This window comes from Ambystoma mexicanum, chromosome 1p (assembly GCF_040938575.1).
Source record: "Ambystoma mexicanum isolate Mex_15411 chromosome 1p, UKY_AmexF1_1, whole genome shotgun sequence".
In the NCBI taxonomy this organism is placed as follows: Eukaryota; Metazoa; Chordata; class Amphibia; order Caudata; family Ambystomatidae; genus Ambystoma; species Ambystoma mexicanum.
The window spans coordinates 384,748,606-384,771,452 of NC_090921.1; the positions used below are offsets into that span (position 1 = coordinate 384,748,606).

General features: G+C 42.2%; 1 protein-coding gene across 3 annotated transcripts in view; it reads right to left on the reverse strand.

The window, feature by feature from the left end:
* Positions 1–22,847, reverse strand: part of SLC25A42 (solute carrier family 25 member 42) — a 409,509-nt gene that overhangs the window by 52,357 nt on the left and 334,305 nt on the right. For all 3 annotated transcript variants that reach the window (XM_069649132.1, XM_069649131.1, XM_069649133.1), the window contains one exon: positions 21,818–21,969. In XM_069649132.1, the coding sequence (XP_069505233.1) occupies positions 21,818–21,969 (152 nt within the window). The remainder of the gene's footprint in view (positions 1–21,817; positions 21,970–22,847) is intronic.

Consider the following 22,847-nt stretch of genomic DNA (forward strand, 5'->3'; position numbering starts at 1 on the left):
GCAAAATAAGCCAAGTTACTTAGGGATCTGTATTACATGTCTGGGGGAATATTTTATTAAAGCTTAGTTAACTTTTTGGGGTGATTATTCAGTCTGGTCGGTAAATTCCCTCTAGTCTCCAATTGTTGTTAAAGGGTTTAAAAAGGTTCATAAAAAAAACCTTTCACCTGAAATGTGAAAATAAAGTTAATTTGAGCCAAGTCACACAATCCATAGCACCATCTAGTAGCCATCGCTGAAGTTCACCTCCAGTTCTGAGCCGCACCAGAAAGGCATTGTGGGTATGCAAATTAACTCAAATGCAAACTTTTTCTCCAGGAAAATGTTCGTCTATGAGGCAATGTTATTTTATACATAGCTTAATCAACCCAAGACAGACATTTTCCAAGGCCGTCAGTAAAAAATAGCACTTCCCGCAGACAGATTATTTCCTGGAGAAAGATTTGCATTTGAGCTAATTTGCATACCCACAATGCCTTGCTGTTGTGGCTCAGAACGTGGTGAACTTCTAGCAATGGCTACTAGGTGGTATTGAATAATGTGTGACTTGGCTGAAATGAAATATATATAACTAATAAATAACCATAACTACACTGTAGTGGCCGTGTAGTTATGGTTAAGTTGCTGTTTCCATAGGAAGAGCACTTTTTGGCTGGCCTATAACGCTGCTCCCCTGGGACGAATCCTCACCAAACTTTGCAAGAAAAAGTACATGGGCCACTCAGTTTGGAGATGTTTGGTTCAGGGGGGCAAAAGTTATAGGGGTGGGGGGTGTCCCAAAACGTCTTTTTTTCCCATAGACTGAATGGGGGAAAAAAACTTTATGCACGGCTACAGGCGAAACTGCTGGACGGATTTTCACGAAATTTGCGGCTGGTACAGGGGCTTTGTCCAGAAAGCGTGCTTTTGTAAATTTGGTGACCTTCCGTGCAGTACTTTCATTAAAATGACCAAAAAGAAGGTCTGAAAAAATTAGTGATATCTATGTCCGCTTCGCGGTCACACTTCCCTGTTCGGTCCACAGACAAGATACCAATTGTCTAAGGGGCTGGCGTCATGACAGCGGACACGCGACGTCTCTGCCGATTGGCTGCTGCGAGACGTATTGTGCGTCAGATTGTTTGGCTGCGTCCGACATCTTGGATCCGCCGATAACGCAGCAACAACTAGCGTACACATGCTATATTTATAAAACTCTTTTGCTGTGTCACAGAGCGTTGGGACAGGTTCAGACAGTAAGACATGGGTGATCAATGCATGTGTTCTGGGGGTCGGTCTTCATGATGTATTTTCTATGGCCACCTTGTACGCACAGAAAATGAGGGGTGTAATAACGGTAGCATTTCAGTCCATGCAGTGTACAGGAAAAACTTGTAACTGTTGTAAGGTCACGCGTAGTGGTAGTGAACATTGAAATTGACAACATGCGATAATTGCATTACTTTTTCCTATGGGTATTATTATATTCATTAGTACACCGCCATGGGCGTCACGTGCTATGGTGGTTGTGGCCAGGGCCTAGAGTCTTGGATGCATGGCCGTCGGCCGAAGGCCAAAGCCCTTACTTCCAAGACTGTAGGCCCTGGCCACAACCACTGCAGCATGCCACACCCATGGATACATCCGTAGTATTGATTGCAAAGTTGTGGGGAGTGTGTGCAGTCTTTGGTGCATGGCTGAAGTTTACAGTGAATCTCACCATTCCAGCACAGTCGTCCAATTTTTGCCGTATTCCATGAACACTGTATATGTTGTCAGGATTGCTTGTTGCATTTCTATGAAGCACTAACATTTCCAAACACAATTGGTCTGAAGGCCATGCACCCAATAACAAAGTTATAACCTCTTCATGATGTATTTTCTATGGCCACTTATACGCACAGAAAATGAGGGGTCCAATAAGGGCAGTATTTCAGTCCGTGCAGTGCACAGGGAACTTGTAACTGTTGTAAGGACACGCGTGGTGTTAGGGAACATAGCCGTAATTGCATTACTTTTCCCTATGGGTATTGTATTCATTAGTACGCCGCCATGGGTGTCATATGCTACGGTGGTTGTGGCCAGGGCCTAGAGTCTTAGATGCATGGCCGTCGGCCGAAGGCCTTATTTCCAAAACTCTAGGCCCTGGCAACAAACACTGCAGCATGTCACACCCATGGATACACCCATAGAAATGCGTATCGATGGCCTGGTTGTGGGGAGTGTGTGCAGTCTTCGGTGCATGGCCTTAACAACAAAGCTATAACCTCTTCACTTACAAGCCCACATGGGTTTTATCTAGTGCGCTGGTTTTGGCCAAGATGTGTACTTTTGGGTGCATGCCATACACCCAAGCATGCACCCAAAAGGAAACTTGTAAGCACTGGAGTTATAAGCCACTTCACAACCATATATTGAAATATATGGAAATACACCTAAGATTTTAGGCCCTGCCCACAAACAGTGCAGCATTTCAGAGCTACAGAGACACCCCTAGTATTCAACATAAGTCAGGTGGCTGTGGGGAGGGTCTGCAGTCATGAGTGCATGGCCGCAGGCCATGCACCAAACAGAACAGTTATATGTAGTGTACTTACAAGGCACAATTGCATGGCCAAAGGCCATGCCCCCAAAAGCACATTTGTATGTAGTGTAGTTAAATGCTGCAATGGATGTCATATGGTGTGGTAGTAGTGGCAAGGATGCAGAGTATTTGAACAAAGTAATAAGCACTGCAGTTGTAAGCAACTGTGCATTTTATATAGTGTGCACCCATACATTGATAATTATATGGCCTCAAACTCACGTCTGTAGCCTGTGGCTACAAACTACTGCACCATATCGCAGCTATTGGTACACTTGTACTATGCAACATCATTAAGATGGTTGTGGCGAGGGATAGCATTTTGGGAGCATGGTTGCCATGCTCCCAAAACCAACTTTGTACATAGTGAAATGACAAGGCACAATTGTTCCGATATGCTGTGGTCTTTCTGGCCAGGACCCCGAGTCTTGACTGCATGCCCAAACACCATGCACCCAAGACTGAGGTCATAAGCAGTGGAGTTATAAGTGAAGATGGGTGTGGTGTAATGCGCTAGTTGTGTGCACGCCCTAATGTCTTGGCTGCATGGCTGCAGACGATGGTCCCAAAAGTAAATTTATAAGTAGCTAATTTACAAGGACCATGGTTTCGATATGCAGCAATGGTTGCGGCTAGGAACTATACTCTTTGTACCTTGGTTGTAAGGCGTAGGTTACACACCGAAGATGCAAGGGCCAGCCTACAGCCACTCCAGCATATTACTACCATAAATTAGACCTGTAGATTTGCATGTGTAGAAAATGACTGCCAATATACTTACTCCTTACTCAGTTCAGAATCCACATATTTTTTTAATGCCTTTCGTACTTGGCGACAGTATCCCTTTTTTAATTTCTGTGATAAAAGAAAAAGGTATGTTAGTCTTTGCATTTTATGAAAACTTACTACATTGCATAATAGACAGTTTACCTTTTTTTTTAACCCTCATATTTAGTTTACAAACCAGTGTACTGTGCATTGTGCTCAGTTTCTGTGTTTGCTTTTCTAATCCTTGGGTATGGGGAAAATAAATCCTTGTCGGATAAAAAAAAAAAAAACCTTCATTTGCTATGGTACTAACTACTTCCTTGTTTCCTTTGAGTATTTCCTTCATCTTTCTGATTAATGTTATGTTTGTTGCCCACCTGCCGATTTTTAACAGTTAGATGCCTGTAGGCGTATTCCAACTGTGCATTTGTTCCTACAAATCTGTGATATTCATTTATTTGTGTCGTTGTTATATCCTCTTGGGCAGTTAGATACCTGTTGGCGAATTCTAACTGTTTGTAGTCTTCCACATAATTATTTGGCAGTCTTGTAGTACACATTATTTATTAAATTTTGGCTTTAAGATGATTAAATACGCATTTGTAAGATTAGCTGGCAATCTCTGCTTTAGAGCAGGGTAATGGTGCTATCATTACATTCGAACCATCCACATTTCTTTTTAATGTATGCAGTGTAGTGACCTGCATTGGTTGTAGCTCCTGCATGGTAGATTATACCTATTGTTGTAAAGGTTTTCTTTCCAAGTGACACCTGACCGTGTGGGAATCTATTCAGTTTGCAGTTGTTTTTGGTACCATATGCATTATAACGTAGAAGCATAAGTATTATGTAGCCACTATGTGATTGTATCAGTAAGGTGGAGCGATTGCCTGAATTGCAAATAGTACATAATCTGCCATAGTTTGCATTCTGTACAAGTTGCTGAAATGGAATGCTTTCACAATTTGGTATGGAAACATACACAAATCGCTCATTTGGGATTTCTTCCTGTATCACGTTGCTACAGAGAGTGCATGTATGTTTCCACATGTACAAAATCTGGAAGATTTCATTTACAGGTATGGTTTTGTTTTCCAATACTAATAGTAAGTAGATTAGAAATTCTTGTGGATCTTCTTGTGAGTTCACAGTGAATCTCACCATTCCAGCACAGTCGTCCAATTTTTTCCATGAACACTGTTGTGTTGTCAGGATTGCTTGTTGCATTTCTATGAAGCACTAACATTTGCAAACACAATTGGTCTGTACTGTGCAAGTTAATATTGTTAACAATTGGTGGCAATTGAAATAGAATATTCATTGCTACATTTGCATAGCAACTTACCCCACTTTCATTTGCAAATTTGAATGGACCAGCTAGTTCTTTGTCTGAGTGCATTTTTCGGAATGTCTGTTCCTTCTTTGACAACGTCCCTGGTTTACATTCCCTAATAGGTTCTTTGTTTGTGGTAATTGATGAAACTTTAGCTTCTTTTCTTTGAGGAATTTGCTGTTCGATTCTGTTGCATTTCGGTTTCATTTAGTTTTCTTTTACCACGTTTTACTTTATCTGCAACAGGATATTGTTTCAGATGAGGGGTGTACAGTGAACGCAGTCTATTGTATTCTAGAATGCAAGGAATATTAGCTTTGACTTTACTTGCATCAAAGTTCATTAGCAATAGACCGTCAAGTGTACGTAAGTGTGATAATGCTACGTAGCTCATGCCTTCCTTAAAGACTGTTTCCTATATCTACCAATGCTTTGTCTAGGGTAAGACCTTGGGATTTATGAATAGTAACTGCATATGCAAGAGTTACAGAAAATTGCTCTCTACGTACATACATGTTTTTGAAGAGAAGGAATTGAGCGCCCTATCCTTTTCACTTCCGAAACTTTATCAAAGCGAATATTGACAAACTGAATGTTGCTGTCACGTGGGTATGATTGAAAGCCAACAACTGTACCTAGTGCTCCATTAACTAGCCCTTGCTCGACGTCAAGGTTACGTTTTCGCATTACTCTACAATTTAAGGATAATTTTAATATTTTTTCCAACCCAGCTGTGTTGGAGATTGAATTTTCTAAACTATTTAGTCTTGTTGTGGCTTGCTCACACATGGGTACTGTCATACCATGTACGTCTAGTTTGTCTGTGGCGCTAATTTCCATTACTGGTTGCATTTCTTTACTTAATATTGTTTCATTGAATTTGAAATAGCTTGCAAGAGTTGGCATTAAGGCCATACAATTGACATTTTTGTGCGCCATTTGTTCCATAACATCAGTTGCACATGCATTATTGCCATACAGTGCATGAATGTGCCGGTTTTTCAATACAACTTGTGCTTCTTGCGATAGTACACCAACTCTTATACTTTTTAAGATGTTGGCATAAGTGATATCTGCAGATTGCCGCATGTTCTCAGAGAATTAACTGTATTGGAAATGTTGACAAAGGTTGACATTACCTATGCTACCAACAGTTTTCCGGCAGAGTTTGTGGCCTAAGCTTTTAAAAATAGGTTCACCTTTCACTGGTGTCAATTGTAGAAGATCTCCGAAAACGATAATGTGTTTCTCTGCAAAGAGTTCTTCATTGTTACTTTTAAGTACTTCTTGCAATCTGAGGTGAATCAAAGCCAACATTAGGTTGGAGACCATGCTCACTTCATCTATTAGTAGCATTTTCATTTGTTTTAACACTCTGCGTAATTCCATTGCAGCTTCTGCAGAAAGTCTGTAATAGTCTAATTTATTTTGATGCTCTACTGGAAGCAGTAGTAATCAGTGTTAAGTGACACCGCCTATGTTGTTGGCAGCTAAACCTGTGGGGGCTGTTACAACAGCTGACAGTTTGTCAATTGTTGAAGGAACTTGCTGATGATTTTGATTAAGAATGTTTTCCCTGATCCAGCTTCACCACTCATGTACAGCAGTATAGGTTTGTAATTTTGGCAGGTACACTCTTATTTTTGTGTTGTACACCATGTAGAATTTGTTTTGTTACGTCTTCAAAAATGGTGCGCTGATCTTTGTTAAGTTTTGCTTGTTGTACATTTAAGTCTTCTGTAACTTCTTGATACCGATACATGGTGTTTTCTACTTCTGCCATAGTTACTTCAGCCTCATTTGCTATTAGTGTTTGTCCTAGTGGTTCTTGACTTCCTGTTACAGAAGGTGGACTACTGTCGGAAGAGTCCTTACCTAGTTGGGCCTGAAGTAGTTCTTCCTGTTGCTGTTCATTGTGTACCATTGTTTTGTACTGCGTAAAGTTCACATCGGTGATAGCGCTTTCATTTGCTATGAAAGCATCTTCATAGCAGTCAGTTTTCTAGTATGTCTTCCTCTTTTCTCCATGGTTTGAAAAGTTGTAACAGGGACATGTAATATAGTTCTTTCTGTTGAGTTTTTAATGACAGTTTTACATGAATAATTAAGCTTCGTTTGGCAAGTTTCACTAAGCTCCCTTCACAATCGGTCACGCTTTATCTACGTTTGCTTTCATTGGGTTTTACATTATTTTTGTATGCAAAGTTTTGAGCTATGTGGTATAGACACATGCTTTCCAAAGTGCTACTCCTGTTCGGATAGTATGTGTCCAGTAAATTGTTTTTTAGAATGTCTTAGCTGTTGGGATCATTTCTGGCAATTGTTTCTATGTCCTCATATGATTTCAGCACTCTTTTTCTAGATTTTGCAGGACCAAGACTTAGCCATACTATGTTGTCTGATTTTCCATACAAAACAGTGCCGGTTAAACGATCTGCTGCTTCATAGGCACCACATTCTCTATGAGAGAGCATTTTTATGCCTAGGCTGTACAATTTCTGTGATAATGTTTTGCCCGATGCTAGGTCATCCCAGAGGCCTTGAAGCTCTGTTTTTTCTGCTTTTGTTAAGTAGGCTGTAACATATCTTGCAACAGCAGTTGAATTGTCTGCAATGTCCTGCACATCTATGTTTGCATTCCATAAGAGGGCAATGATTGCATTGTAATCAGTGATATATTTTGATTCTTCCCTTCTTTTTATGTAATACGTGTTCTTAGGTGATTTACCTTTAACACTATGTCGAACTGAAGACATGAAGTTGTTCGCTTCACCCGTTTCTGTAACTGTTCAAGAAAATCAAAGTGGCATTTGGTGTAGTATTAACCTTTGTTTTTGTATTTGCAGAGACAATATTTGCCACATTTGTGTCTTTGAAATTGTAAAATCTTCCCATGCAGCTCACTATGTGTCTGTTGTGAAGGGATTTCACAAGTGACATATTTTTGGATAAACTGCAAAACAGTGCTATCACTGTCTTGACCAAATTTTGGTGCATCTTTGATCCATAACAGCATGTGAATATGTGGTGCTCCTCTCGCTTGATATTCTTTTCTCCAAAAGAAGTGCTGCACTTCTCCAAGGGGAGGAACAGTTTTATTGCAAATAAAGTGTAGCATGGCAATGAAACGATGATGGAAATATCTTGACACATTACCTGGATTCTAGAGAGCATAGTTCTCCAGGTGTTAATATATCTATGTTGTTTTTGTTGCTGTTTGCTATGCGTAGGAACTCATGTAAATCTTCCCATGCATATTCAGCACAACTTAGCGCAACAAACCTAGTCGGTGGTCCAAGGTTTCTGTTCATACAACGCACGTTTCCATGCCGTCGGAACCAGTATTCCTTTGTTCCACGCATGTTTGCAAACAAATTTGTTATACTTGATTGTAAAACCTCATCTTTTTCCTGTACTTTTTGTATCAAATGCGTAGCTGACATATTTTGAAAATGGATTCCAGATTTCAAAATGTGTGCAACTCCGTAACATAGGGCCTCATTACACGGACGGCGGTGGACCAAGGAGCTATTAGCACCTTGGTCCATGCCGGTAAAATACCGGCACCGCCTTGGTGGAAAGGGGAATTACCGCCCTATTCCCCCTTCCTCCATTACCCTTTCCCATTCCCATTTTTGCCCCATAGGGCATAAGGAGAATGAGGAAGGTGCTAATTACGGCACCGCAAATTGCGGTACCGTAATTAGCTCCCTGGTCCCTTGCGGGTTGGTTTTTAACACCTGCAAAAAGCAGGCGTTAAATTCTCCAACCCGCAAAGGGACCTTGTAGTAAGGCGGTAAGGGTTTACCGGTAAAATACCGGTATCGGTGAACCCTTACCGCCTACCGTGTATTGAGGCCCATTGTGTTGCTAATTCACTTTCATAGAGTAGGTGGAATATGCATAGCACATTTTCTAAATCTGGGATCTTGCAAATACATTTGTAATGAGCGGTATTCTGATGCCCCAATCTGAGTGCGTCCATCTTCGTATCTTCCACCTTTGCCAGTAGGAAATAGCAGTAGAAAAGCACGTGCTTCTATACTTTTTCCCCATATATTCATTGGTGACCCTTTGGTTTGCTGCATTTGGTAAGTTTCTAGTGCATCACCTATGCTTTCATTGGAATGCAATGGATGAATTGTGTAATGGTCCAAAAGTGTGGATACTGTAGCAGGATCCAGAAGTTCGAATTGTCCAGTTTCTGATGGCTCTTGAATTATTTCAGTTGTTTCCCTTAAGCTTTCATCAATATTTATTTTCTTGTAGTACTCGTTATGGTCTTTTAGATATTGCAATGCTTGTCTAACTTTATGCAAGTCCACCAGTTGTTGCCCAATTTTTTTGTAATTTGTTGGTACACCATTTACCAAGACTATTAAACAATGCTCTATTGAACGTTGCACTCCTAGAGTGTGTACATTTTCTGTTAGATCTAATGGCAAATAAACTACTTTGCCATGAATGTCTTTCACCAATTCAGAGGAAGTGTAACGCTCACCTGATTCCCGTAGAGGCGCCGGTCTTGACTGGGCGTATACCGTATCTTCAAAGGTGATGTGTAACACACGGCTGGCTCTTTGGGCTGGACCTCTGTGCACTGTATGTCTGGCTCGAAGGGTAAGATGTCTTAGGTAAGTGAACGCCGTGCTCTCCATCTGCCTCGAGGCAGGGTGCTGTAACCAGTTTCTTCACTGGATAAGGGGAGCAGGCCTCTTGACTTCAGAGGACTGCTGTCCGTCGTTTACTGCACGAACGGTAAGTTTCGAATAATTCTAATGTCTTTAAAGTCTTTAGTAATGATGTCTCTTGTTTTGCAGGGTTCCGGCGATGGCGGATGGCGGGCTGAAGTGAGTTGAAGATGGAGCCCGTGTGATGAATAGAAGCGCCTGGAAGCACGTAAGTAAGCGCTTGTTGCCTGCTTCACGATGCACTCTAACTGTCTTTTTATTTTGCAGGTACAAGTTCGGGGCGGCTGCAGGGTGCCGGAATACCCACTGGGTTAGATGTGGAAAGGAGTAATGGCACGTGAGTATTAAAGTTCCCCAATGTCTTTAAATGCACCTTGTTTTGTCTTTCAGATGCTGGATGCAGCGCCGAAGGCCTCCGGAGCGTGCGAAGAGTTGGTAAGCTTTTGTCTTTCAGATGCCGGAATGCAGTGTGAAGACCTCCGGAGCGCACGAAGAGTAGGTAAGCCTTTGTCTTTCAGATGCCGGAATGCAGCGCGAGGCGTTGGTGACAGCCGATGGACCAGGTAAGTGAAGAGCTGTCACTGAAGACCGTAATGCTAACCTGTTCTTTCTTGTCTTTATAGGCGTTGCTGAAGACTGGATTCAGAATGGTAAGCCTTTTTCCTTAGGCCCAGGATCAGATGCAGAAGACACGATGAGCGTTCTGCTGCTGAGGATGCAGAATAATGCAAAGCAAGATTCATCCATCGGGTGTGGTTCAAATAGCCTCCTGTAGTGCTTAAGTGTCTCCTTCCACAGCCACGCCTAAGAAAAGAGTTCCTGCTTTCCAGAAGAGTTCCAGTGTTCTGAATCTAGGGAGTGGCTCCTGCCCCACCCAACAGGAAAAGTAGTTCCAAACAGAAGAGGATCAGAGACTCAACTGGCAGGCAAGTAAGCAGCATGGTCTGCTGCAGGTAAGTCCACCCAAGCATTATGAGCCCGGCGCTTCCAGCGCTGGGACTGGGCATATTTATGAGCCTGGTGCCACTGGCGCCAGGACTGGCTTCAAAAGGTCCCAATTGGGACTGGTTGGCACTCGGAACCTGGGTTATGGATCTGCTTCCAAGGGAGTTGGGAAAACCCTGACTTTTTGGAAGCAGAGATCATGACAGGAAGGTAATTTTGCTGTTTTTGGATGAAGGCGTATAATTGCTTGAAATGGGTGAATTGTTTGAATTATATCCTCTCACACAAATTGAGTTGTTGCAGGATTTTTGGTAGTGAGAACAATTCCAAATTATTTGTAATAGCACGTGAAGGAGTGTGGTTGTTGTCTAATTTTGTAGTACAGTAACTGCAACATATTAGGCGTTCAGTTAGTTCATATTTGTTTTCTGCTAAAAGGTAGAGAGCTAATTCAAACTCTTTAGAATCTTCATTGTCTTCTATTTTGTATGCTATGTCTACATTTCTTGTGTTGCTTTTGTAAAAAGTTCTGCGGCAACACACACAAATGGTTTGGTACTTCAGCCGATGACCTTTTAAATTTTACCATTTCTTTTCTATGTGTGTAATAGAAGGTTGCTATGTGCAGAATGGTTGCTACTATGTTCTAAAACTATTGCATTTTGTAAGTGTCTTTCACTTCCAAAATACTTTCTCTGAATACGGTCAATTTCTTCTTGTAAGTATTTGGGTGTACCATGCAGAAGAGTGTTATTTAAATTGCCTAATTCTGAAGCTGGACTGGACGTAGTATATTTTATACAGTAGATTTCTTACATTTGAATGATGTATTGATATCATGGAAGGTGCTTTTGCAAATAGGCCCAGAAATGCAGGCTAATGAATGTCCTTGTAGTCCTGTGTGTTTGCGCACTGGACAAATATCCATATTTTGCAGCACTTTCATTTTACTTTTGTCTTTACCTTTTACATATTGATTGAGGAACTGACGTAAAGATTTGAAAGCTTTGCTTGGAATGGCACACCTTGATGTGCACGGCCATTTGTAACTGGACGGTGTGGTTCTGCTGAATCGAGAGGTAATTCTGAGTTTTCAGAGGATACTTTTGTAAGCAGTGTTTCTTGTTCCATGATAGTAGTATTGATTTTCTCATACCCTCGTCCACTGCTATGGATGGCAATTGTGTTCGTTTGATTTTATTTGTATGCTTTTTCACTAAAATATGGTTCTGTGGTTGTGTGACTCCATTCACCACCACAAACATTTAAGAAATAATTTTTGTTCACATTCCGTTTATTATTGCTGCGTTTCTTTTGTAGTTTGTTAGTGCTTTCATCCTATTTAACACTAATATAAACAACTTCCTTTTCAGAAGGAATGCACGGTCCACGGGAGCTTGTAGGATTAACTTTCTACTGTAGGTTTTAAGGGGTGAGGACGATTTCAGTCCTCTTCTTAGTAGATTCTGAAGGACTCTGTGACGAAACATTTTGATAAAATACTTTTTTTACTATGGGTTCTTGTTACACCATCAGGATTAGTAAGAGCACTGTTAGCTGTACTGGTAGCCGATTTTTTGCCAGCATTTTTGTGTTTTATTACACATTTTGATGGAGGAGGTAAAGTTTCAGTAGTTGAAGCTTCCTTTGTTTTGCTAACCGACTGCATTAGCTTGTTAGTTCCAACATTCTCTACAAACTGTAAAACAGATGGATGCTTAGATTGGGCACTTTTATTTTTATTTGCTCTACGTTCCTTTCTACTGAGTTGCTTTTTGGTAGGCATTCTTTGGTGTCTGTTGAAAAAAAGAAGGCATACTTTGGTCTGTTGTACAATGTATGTGTGCTGTGTACATGTGTGGATGAGTCTGATGGGGAAGCTCTTTGTCATAGTGTGTGAATGTACATTGGACTCTTACAATGATTTGGTAAGGCTATTTTACTGTTTGTATACTACAATATGCTTCAGATGAGAGTACAAAGTGGGCTAGTGGTGAAGAGAAGCATTATTAATAAACGAAATGCCATAAACTTGCAACAGCAACTTCTTTTCTAAAACTAATCTTCTAAGGATTACGTATGTTATTTGGGTTCCAAACACACAGGGATTTGTGAGCCATTCTGCCTGGTCTCCTTTGTTCAATAAATGGATATTTGTAGGTAGAATGGTTCAGAAATCAATGTTTGCTTTGGTGCCCAAATTAAACAAATAACCCACGCAGCCTCTTTGAGGAGTAGTTACAATATAAAGGTAGCACTGTACTTACTTATTTTTGTAAAATGACCCGGTTTCTTCGGATATGTCATCTGCAGTGTAGATGCTGTTGATTCTCAGGAGAGTAGTCTTCCCTGCGATTCAAAAAAACAAAATTAATTACTTTGTGTGTTTACAGCAGTGCTGATACTGCACACATTAATTGTGCATCTTTTGTCAGAGCATTCTCCTTTCATATTTCAACCCAGTGCATGTGTGCATTTCACTTCTCGCTGTGCAGCCTTTGAGTGGTATTTGCAATATGTTACTTGCAAGACCTTCAAAATTGCTAACATTTTCAAGGTTACGAAAATGCCTCGTTTTTTACAGGGTGTACTATCTATAGGAGAGAGGTTTGTATGCGATAGGGCATAGTAGTAGATGGGAAAACATTTTCTACTTGCAATTTAAAAGCACAATGCCGAAAAATCGGGAGACCCTCAGAGGGAGATGTCACCACAGCAATCGGGAGCGCTTACTTTTGTTATATGATTACATTGCAAGTAGCATTACTGTAGGCCGTACACAGTACACAACTCTGACATTTTCTAATACAAAATCGAGTTTCACACTAAATAGGCATGCTTGCAACGCATGTATAGGTTATGCGGAAGACAGTAAGCAGTTGTGCGGTTTGTCAATGATAAATCCGACATCTTGCACTTAAAAGGGGGAGCGTTGGTATGTATTGCCTATGCACATTTAGCGGCATTCATTTGTTTAAATTAAATCATAAGGGTTGCACATGTTCTCTGATTAAAATATACATACCTGTACTCTATACTCATGCATGTGCGCATGCATGGAGCTGTATGTAGAAATTCGCAACACTTGCACAGTAGCTTCTGAAGTAGGTGCATTGCAATGATATCCGACTTCCATTCAGAATTATCGACAGTAATTTTGAAGTGTGCAATGTTGATGACAGAGTTAGATTTAGCGATGTTCAATGTGATTGGTGGATGGTTGTGTGACTGCTTAGTTGTGTCGAGGGACTCGATTTGCTACCGCTGTGGAAGGTGTGAAAGGACTGGGTAAGAGTTACGTGCCGCACGTAGGCAGTGCTTGTCCGTGGATAGGGCGTGTCACATACGGTTTCTACATCAAATCCTGCATGGAAAGGGGACTGTAGGCATCGGCCAATCAGATGTTCACATTACTCTTGTGTCGAAAGATGGTGCGTACACTGAAGATGGCAGAGGCGGAGAGAGTCAGGGTTTTGGTGCTTGGAGACATTTTTGTCCATGGCTTACAACATTATGTCGAGAGTAGGCATGTGGCACACCATTTCGATCTAAGAGGAGTGGAGGTGGTGTGGAACGCTGAGACTGATGAAAATGTTGCTGCAATTCTGCAAGTTTGCAGAGACATACGTACGATGTCCTCTCCTCATGTGGTAATTTTGCACTACGGTGCTTGCCATTTGGGCTACGTGACTGCACGTACTTTGTTGGCAGATTTGGGACAGTTGGTTCAAGCACTCATGAACATCTTTCCAACTGCGAAAGTAATTGTTTCTGGTTTACTCCCTAGAGTAGAATGGGACAATAATAATTTTTTCTGTCCAGATCAAAGTATTGGGAGGTGTATCGTTAATCGCAGCATGCATGCTTTTATGTTACACGCTGGTATGTTTTTCTGCAGTCACAAAAACATTGTTCCAAATAATGCAGATTATTTTGAAGCAGCTGGTGTTGCACTATCTTCTTTGGGAAATGCAATGTTCTTTTGGAACGTAAGGCTTGCTTTAGAGAAGGTTCTGTAATGGTTGTAGGAGTAAAGTATGGACAAAAAATACAAAAAAATAAACAAAATAACAGATGTCTGTAAGGTATCTGGCCAAAAACAAAAAAAAGGCTCTTTTCAGGGCCCACCGTAAAGGGGAAAAAGGGGAATAATACTTTAATGTACCGTCGTCACGCTCCGATCCTATACATGTCCGCGGACATGGAGGTAGTTTGCAGCCAGCGCATATCACCAATCGGGATTCTGGGGTGGAGACGCATGCAAATGAAAATGAGCGGAGCTAGGGATTGGTCAATAAAATTCAGTGGGTGTGTTCTGAACGGCGAGATTTAGTAAAACCGTCTTCTCCCTGACAGGAGACCACACAGCCATGGCTTTGCGTACTAGCAAACAGATTATCTGGATTTTGGGAGACTCATGGATACATTGGTTGAAGGTGCATGCAGAAAGCTGTAGTTTATCTGCAGATCTCGGATTTCCTCATGTGGAAGTGCACTGGCATGGCGTGCATGGCATGAGGTGGCTAGACGTGGTACCTCTCTGTGTTACTTTACTAACAGAGCATCCTCCAGATATACTTATCATTCATTGCAGAGGAAACAGTTTAGGCCATGTCTTTGGAATTTCTTTGCAATTTGCAATGAAGGAAGGACTTGCGAAGCTCATGGACATGTTTCCAAATTGTCAAATACTTTTTTCCCATATTGCACAAAGACAATTATGGCTGCGTTCTTCTGCTTTTGGTCCACAAATGGAGAAAGCGAGACGCAATGTGAATAAGGCTGTTTGTGCCTTTTTAAGAGATGTTGGCATGTCCTCATTCCACAATGAAAACATTTTGTTTCACAGCTCTTTCATTTTCCGCAGAGATGGAATCCATCTCACATATGCTGGCAATCAGATTTGTCTTCGCAATGTACAAAATGCATTGCGACTTCTTTTGGATTCACAATAACCTATGTGACAATCCGTTTTCTCCAATCCACTGTTTTTGACCCACACAACACACCACCGAAAGGCTCTTTTCAGAGCCACCACTTACTCCCAGTGTACAATTCATTGTGTTTGCTCCGCTTGCACCCTCCTTTTTTTCCCTACGACTGTCCGTGAACTTTTCCACAACTCCGTGGGGGTCTACAACGGTCACTTCATAGTTCTATTGTTAAACTGAGAAGGCGGCTCTGAAAAGAACCTTTTCTGTAATTTTTGTTGTTTTCACGTTTATTGCTTCTCAGCACACGACACACTAGGAGAGGAGGCCAAAGGAGGATAAGGAAGGGGCACCAGCCACAGGGATAAGAAAGGGCAAGAGGACAGAAAGATATAGGGCGAGCTTCACTTAGGTAAGGAGCAGATCTTCTGGTGCTCCGTGACCATAGCCTCAAAAGCACTTTGAAAACTCTGACCCCCTGCAGAGTACTAAGTCACAATACATACACACTATTGTCACGTTTGAAAGGTAAGGGTCAACAGCATTGCGAATGGCTTGTGAGGCAGCTGGAGGGAGGCCCTCCCCACAGGAGTGTCTCTTGTGGTGGGAGGATCAGACACGGAGGATGCTGTGGAGGAACTCAATCGACTACGCCCTTCACATAGCACCACCTTGCGAATGTCCGCAGTGTGGAACAAACTGAGGTGTCGCTTCATGTTTGTCGTACCAAAGCTGTACGCACCAAATCTCCCGCGACTCCGCTCCACCTGGCACCGGTTACACCTCACCAGGTTCGCATGTGCTTTTGGTACGTTCCCATAAACTGAAAATAACCGCCACACCCATGACTGCTGGCGATTGATCGTAGTGTGGAGTTCCTCCACCTCATTCTCTTCCTCTCTCTCTACATCCTCACCTGTATACCTCTCTGCAGGCCCTTGGGGAGGTGGTGGTGGCGGCGAGTTTGGGGGTGGTGCAGAGTCTAATGAACCAACAGCAGCCTTGGAAGCCATACCGATTACTTTCCTTTTGAGACAGCTCCCCAGCATACTTCTTAGGTACCGGGGGTCTGTGCTCGTCACTGCAACGGATCATCTTACGTCCGGGCAGCTTTCGCATCCCAATTTCACGGTGCAGTCTCGCGTACTTTCCACGCTGGACGGTTATGCCTGATTATTTACTGGCAACATTTCCCCTTAAGGAACGACCACAACTAGGACTTTGAATATCGTTCAGTGTACTTCTGACACTGCTACTCCTCGAGCCAACAAGCTCCCAAGTTCCGACTCCACAAGATACTTCCACCCATGGAATATCTCGTCCTGATGAAGGCCACACCATCAGAGCCCATTTAAGCTCACCTATTGGCCTAAACACTTTCGTGTTGACTTGTTGTATTGTGTGTGTTGTTATTGTTCAACCTTACATTGTTTTAACATGTCATGTCGTCAGTGATGTCATCAATGACATTTGTGATGCCATCTTTCATGTTCTGGGGGTTAGTGTTAGCAGTGCACAGTGGTGATGGCAGGTATGGGGGCTTAGTTTACCATAACTGGCGAATTTCAGAGTTTTTTTGTTTTTAATTTGAACCATAATGGGGAGGTAGACATTTTTTTCTTAAGTACACAGGTTTTTCGTTGGGCAAATTAACCATAACGTCCCCTCAACAAAGTTTTTTTTATTGATATATATATATATATATACGTATATGGATATATGGATGTGTGTGGTGCGTTCATGTTAAACATTAGCGAGACAATAGGCAATCTTGTTTCTTTTCTGTAGATAAATTGACTGTATTTAAGTAAAATATTGTGGTGACTTCCTCAGCACTGAAAGTTAAGGGGACCAGTTTAATCTCTTGATTATTTAAAAATAAATATAAAATATTGAGATTAAAAGCAGTATGTGCAATGGGACTGCCAGGGTGGTTGGGGTGTAATTGTGGGGGGTGGTGGGGGTGGCTAGGGGCAGTTAGAGGGGGGCTAGATCAGGAACATTCCTTTGCAATAGAATCAACATACAACATTTTTAAAAAATGTCTGCAAGTTGAAATATTTACATTGCAGACATGCACTGGCTCCTGGACACATTGCTTACATTTGAGGGCACTAAGTTTCATTAGTGCATCTTCAGCTGCATGTCCACCATAATGCAAGATAATAAAGTTACTCTACTACCTTACTCCTACTCCATAGTCCCCTTTCCTCCATACTTTTGGGACATTCCGTCCTGCGGGGCGGGCCTGGAGCACTTTTGAAGCATCACAAATATTTGTTGTCCTTTTATTTTTACGCGGGGCCACCGTGCATGGTTGTAGCCCTGGCTTTCCTGAGCCCCGGCCAGCGCGCATCACTCTTCAGTCCTTTTCTATTGCCAAAGTCAAAGGACAATTTTTAGCAAACAGAGGAAGCTTTTTAGAGGGGAAGGCGGGCGGGGGTGTGGACGTAAGAGGAATATGGACTAGGAGTAAGGTAGTCACTACAGTAAGTAACTTTATTATACTCCTATGTCCCGTCCCCTTTTCTCCATACCTTTGGGAGATTTCCATGCAATAACCATATGAAATGGGAGGATGGAAATAATGTACAAAAAAAGGTTTTTGAGCACTGCCTGGCCAAACTGAGCATCAGCCCAGGAACTGAGATCAAGGCAATAGTGCTTACAAAAAGCAGAATGCGAGGGCCATGTAGCTGCTTTGGAAATGGTCTCCCATGGGACATATTTCTGAAAAGCGACAGAGGCTGCTTTCCCTTACACTAGATGGGCGTGGATGCCTTTTTTAACTTGCAGGCCTTGTACTGTATAAGCTTCCGAGATACACAAAGCAATCCAACGCAAGATGGAAGTCTTGGAGGCGGGGGTTCCTTTCAGATTCCCAAAGGTAACAGTTGGGAAAAACCTCTGAGGTCGCTTGTTCTATGTAGAATAAACTTTAGTGCCCTCCTAACGCTCCACTGCCCTGAAGACCAAGAGGTTTTGCACCGCGGCCCTGGAGACCCTCTCTGATGTAAAGGCGGGGTGAGAATGTGGGGTATCTGGAAGGGGTATCTGGAAGGGGTAGCCAAAAGTCCCTCGGGTGACAGACAAAACCCACTGGTCTTCTGTTATGGTCCTCCACTCCTCCATATGAGACTAAATCCTTCATCCCACTGGAGACTCGTGGGACCAATGAGAAACATTTTGTAGATTTCTCGGAGGCAAGGGCTCCTGTAGCTGAAGAGGAGGCTGTGGACCGGGAGAATAATCAGCCGCCTTGTCTTTGTTGTTTGCACCCAGGCCCACTGGAGGAACGATTGCCTGGCTCGCTCTTCGGTCCTGAAACCTGAAAAAAAAAGGATCTTGATCGGGATTCGGATTTCTGAGTATATGTTTGATAGTGCAGGTTTTGCTAAAACAGACAAGGATTTGGCTATTAGCTTACTCACTTTTGTTAAGTTCCTAATCAGTGGAGAAATGGAATAGCAGTTTTCCCTCAAAGGGAAGGTCAAGCACCTTTTATTGGATCTCCCTTGAAGACTTTGTAGCATGGAGCCATGTCTGGCGGGAAACATCAACCCCCATCATAAGGCCCCAGGCTGACGTGTCCACGTGATGGGATGCAGCCTAGAGCAGATTCTGAGTTTGTCTTGAGGAATACAGTCTTACAATTCCAACAATTCTGTCCATAACTTGAGGTTGACTGCCGCAAGTATGACCTCAGTGTATGCCTGACATAGGTGAAGCCCTGAAGCAATGGCAAAAACTCCCCTTGCCCCCCACGATACAGTCAAGGACAATACTTATGAGGCAGCAGTGGAGTAGGAGGAAGGCGGTTTAGATTGTAGAGTAGCTGCTGCCACTACCGTAGAGGAAGGAAGTGGACAGGAAGCTAGAGGAATTTCTTCTGATTGGAGCTTATAGCGAGCAGCAAGTTTAGTTTTTTGTTAACAATTTCATTATTTTCAAACAAAGAAAATAACATACAGACTTATGCACTCTTTGACAAGCCATATATCCAACTTAAGTCTCTCTCCCCTATCCTTCCCCCAACGACGACTCCTTAAAAAAAACACAGTTTTAAAGGCTTCCAGAGGCCCCCTTTAGGCCTTCCTTTGCCTGTAGTTGTTGCGGACTGCACGATCACTCTGAACCCATTCAATTCCAGTGAATTCACCAACCAGGTTTCCCGGAATAGAATTAGGTCATTTCTACCATAGATCTCGGATTTTGTTTTAGCATTTCGGAAGGAGCTAGAACCCCTTGTGTTCCAGCTTACCAGTTTTAAACCCCTCTTAACTAGAGGGACGTCTGTCTCACCCCCAATTTATAACAAATCTGGGTTATCAATTCTGGCAACATGGACCACAAAGCCGATTGATCACAAATCTTGGGATCTTGCTCAAGCGCTTACTTGACTCTTTGCTGCTCCTCTGTCCCCACAAACTCCCCTCTTTCTAGCTGACCACTTCCCTTTAACATAGGCAAATATTTATGTACAACCAAGCCCAGTTTTAAGATGCCTTCTGCAGCTGAAAGCAGAGCACCTGGCCCCACCTTTGAAGCAAACCCTACTTCCACCAACTGTCCGTCATACGGGTTCGGAAAGGAAACAAACTCAATCTCAATTAGAGGAGAATAAGTAAAGGTCTGGAATTCTTTTGATGATTGGTAAAATCACTCCTCTGTTTAAAAATCTAGGATTCAGTTATTCCCTTAATGCACGACAACCAAAGTTTCGGGACTGCAAACTGTGCCGATTCCTCTGGGCTGACAACCAAAGTTTTTTCTTTTGTTTTGATACTATGTCCTTGCTCATCACTTATTCTTTCCATGTGTTCCATTTCTTGGCGTTCGAATAGCGTGGTTGTTGTCTGGGCCAAACCTAAATTCTCTTGTATACCACAACATTGATCTGCAGTTATGTCAGAAATAGCCGAAGCCAAGCGTGGACTTTTGTTTCCATTGAAGCCCTTGGAGAATATTGCAGCAATTTTCAGAACATTGCCTGATGCTGGTGATTTTTTTTTCTCAGGTTTGGCTCTTGGGAGGAAGATCGGAGCCCATGTTGATATATTGTTTGTCTTCTTTTCAAGCACAGGAGTTCTCTCTCCACCCTGGGGTTAGGGCTGTTTGAATTCCTATTGTGATTTTTGTCACCTTTATGTCTTCCGACTCAGTTGTTGCAGATGACTTTTGTTTCTTTTCCTTTCTAGGTTGAACTGTGGCACTCTGTCTGGCCTTGCATCCGTATCTGCCTTTTTATTTTCAGATATTACTTTTGGCGGGAGACTTAAACCTTTTATAAACCTATTTGTCTCTGAAGTTTCTGTTTTTTTACACTACATGTTTTTTGTTTTCTTGGTCTGCCTTGGAAGGGGCAAAATGCCATTAACCATCTTTCTTTCTCCTGACCCTTCTCTGTCTCCGGTATGATTGATTAGAGCCATCCTTCCAGTCTCCCCCCTCTACTGTGTCCACCTGCTCTTCTATACAGCTAATCTCCACTGGCAGTTTCTTTATTGAGGCTGTGTCAGCTAATTGAACCAAACAGCAGAATTCCTCAAGGACTGATTTGGGAAAGGGGTGTATCAGGAGGGCACCAGAGCCCTTGTTCTATTGTGACTGGTTCATTTTCCTCCTCTTTCCTTTTTTCTTCCATCTTGGTCTGTTTAAGGTCAAGAATCAATGACTTAATCTCTATTCTCTCAGTGCCAAGATTTTGTAGTAAGATTTTCATGTCCTGTATGCCCGATTTCTGTGAAGCCATTTGCTCTAGGATGTTTTGTAATGTAGGACAAACCGATGTATTTATCACATTGCTCAGATCGATGACTGCAAGCTCAGATTGTTCAATGCCTTTTGTCATTTCCATCAAGAATCCCGTGTGGGTCTGGTTTAGGACTAATAACGGAATAGTTACTTGTAATTCCAGATCTCCAAAATTGGTAGCTGTTATTTTAAACGGCCACCCAACCTTGATAGGTAAAGATACAGATCCTTGCATTCGACTATGTAAAAATGAAGTGACCTCCAACTATTACTAGAATGAATTATGGAGCCTGCCAAAGCCTAGCATCGTAAAGGGCAGTGTAGTGTGCCTTATTTTCCTTTGCTGTGAGCTAAGGGTTGAAGACTTTAGTTGCATTAATGAAGTACTTTGGTGCTTTGTATAAGTTTAGTGTGGGAGTGTGTGCACCTATGATAATTAAGGTTTATAAATATAATTAAGATCCCATGATGGAGAAGTAGAGGTGCAGGAGAAGCCGGAAGAGACCCTGGGAACAAGCAGTGCAAACAGCTTAATGTTTTGTTTAATGTTTCAGAACCACCATGGTTTTTAAAAGTGATATAGTGGGTGGATTATTTGATATCCGACCATGGATGATACGAAGAGTTGCCAGTGTCAAACAGTCAATATGGTTCTGAAATACTGGCTTTCATTTTCCATTATGATCATCAGCTGGTGCCTACCTCTAGTTACAATGGGAGATCATGTACATCAGTCACGCTAAGCACAATACAATCACTGCTAGTGATGGCTTCCTTCAAGGAACACAATTCTATGACATTGTGACTTAACTGTTCCCACAGATGTACTTGCCTGAATGCAACTTCTTCAGTGTTTCGTAAGTAAAAAAACTCAATCCAGCATATGGAATCACTCCCAAAATGGTTGGGGTAAACCCCCTGTAAAGGGTCTTCAAACCTTCTTCTTTAGAGATCCGGATAAATACTTGTATAATGTTACTGTACCTACAAAGCAGGAGTAGAAATAATTATTCAATCATGATATTAAAGATTTCTGAAATGGAAAGTGTTTTGGAACAGCAATCCTAAATCTCTTCAAATTAACCCTTGAACAGATAAGCTTTGAATGGCGTACAGAAAAAGAAGCAGCATGCAAATAAATCAAAAAAGTTATTTTACGCATACCCAAAGGTATAGTTTTATGTGTGAGAGGTAGGTGTGTGTGCATGCCTCTGTTTGTTCACATATATGTGCTTATATGTGTATGTGCGTGTTAGTTGGAGCGTGTGTTAGAGTGCGTGTATGTGTGTGTGTCTAACTGCCAACGATTTGCAAGATGAACAAGTTACTTACCAACTGTAACGTTCTTTCGACTGGATGTTCTTCCCACGTATTCCTCATCTTGTGATAATTCGTTATTTCCAGCTTCGCTGCTTCTGAAAAAAAAAATTCTCGGCTGAGGGCGCTGTGCTCGAGGTCGTGGCGTCGATTGTCCCTGGATGGACTCCGTACTCTGTCGACGTCACTGATGGTATAAATAGCTCGAGCCGCGCCCGTTGCTTCAGTTCTGTTTTTTCGATGAAACATATAGGAGGAACACCCAGGCGTGCCACATGACTGATACATTCTTCGTGAGAGGAAAGTGTAATAAAACATGAAACTGTACTGTGGGGTAGGATTGGAGGGTCGATGAGGAATACGTGGGAGGAACATCCAGTCGGAAGAACGTTACAGTTGGTAAGTAACTTGTTTTTCGAATGGATTGTGCCCTCCCACGTATTCCTCATCTTGTGATAGGCTCCCATAGCAGTATCAATTTTGGAGGCGGGAGTACTAATTTCAGTTTTCATGGACAGAATGCAGAACTGTCTTGGCAAATAAAC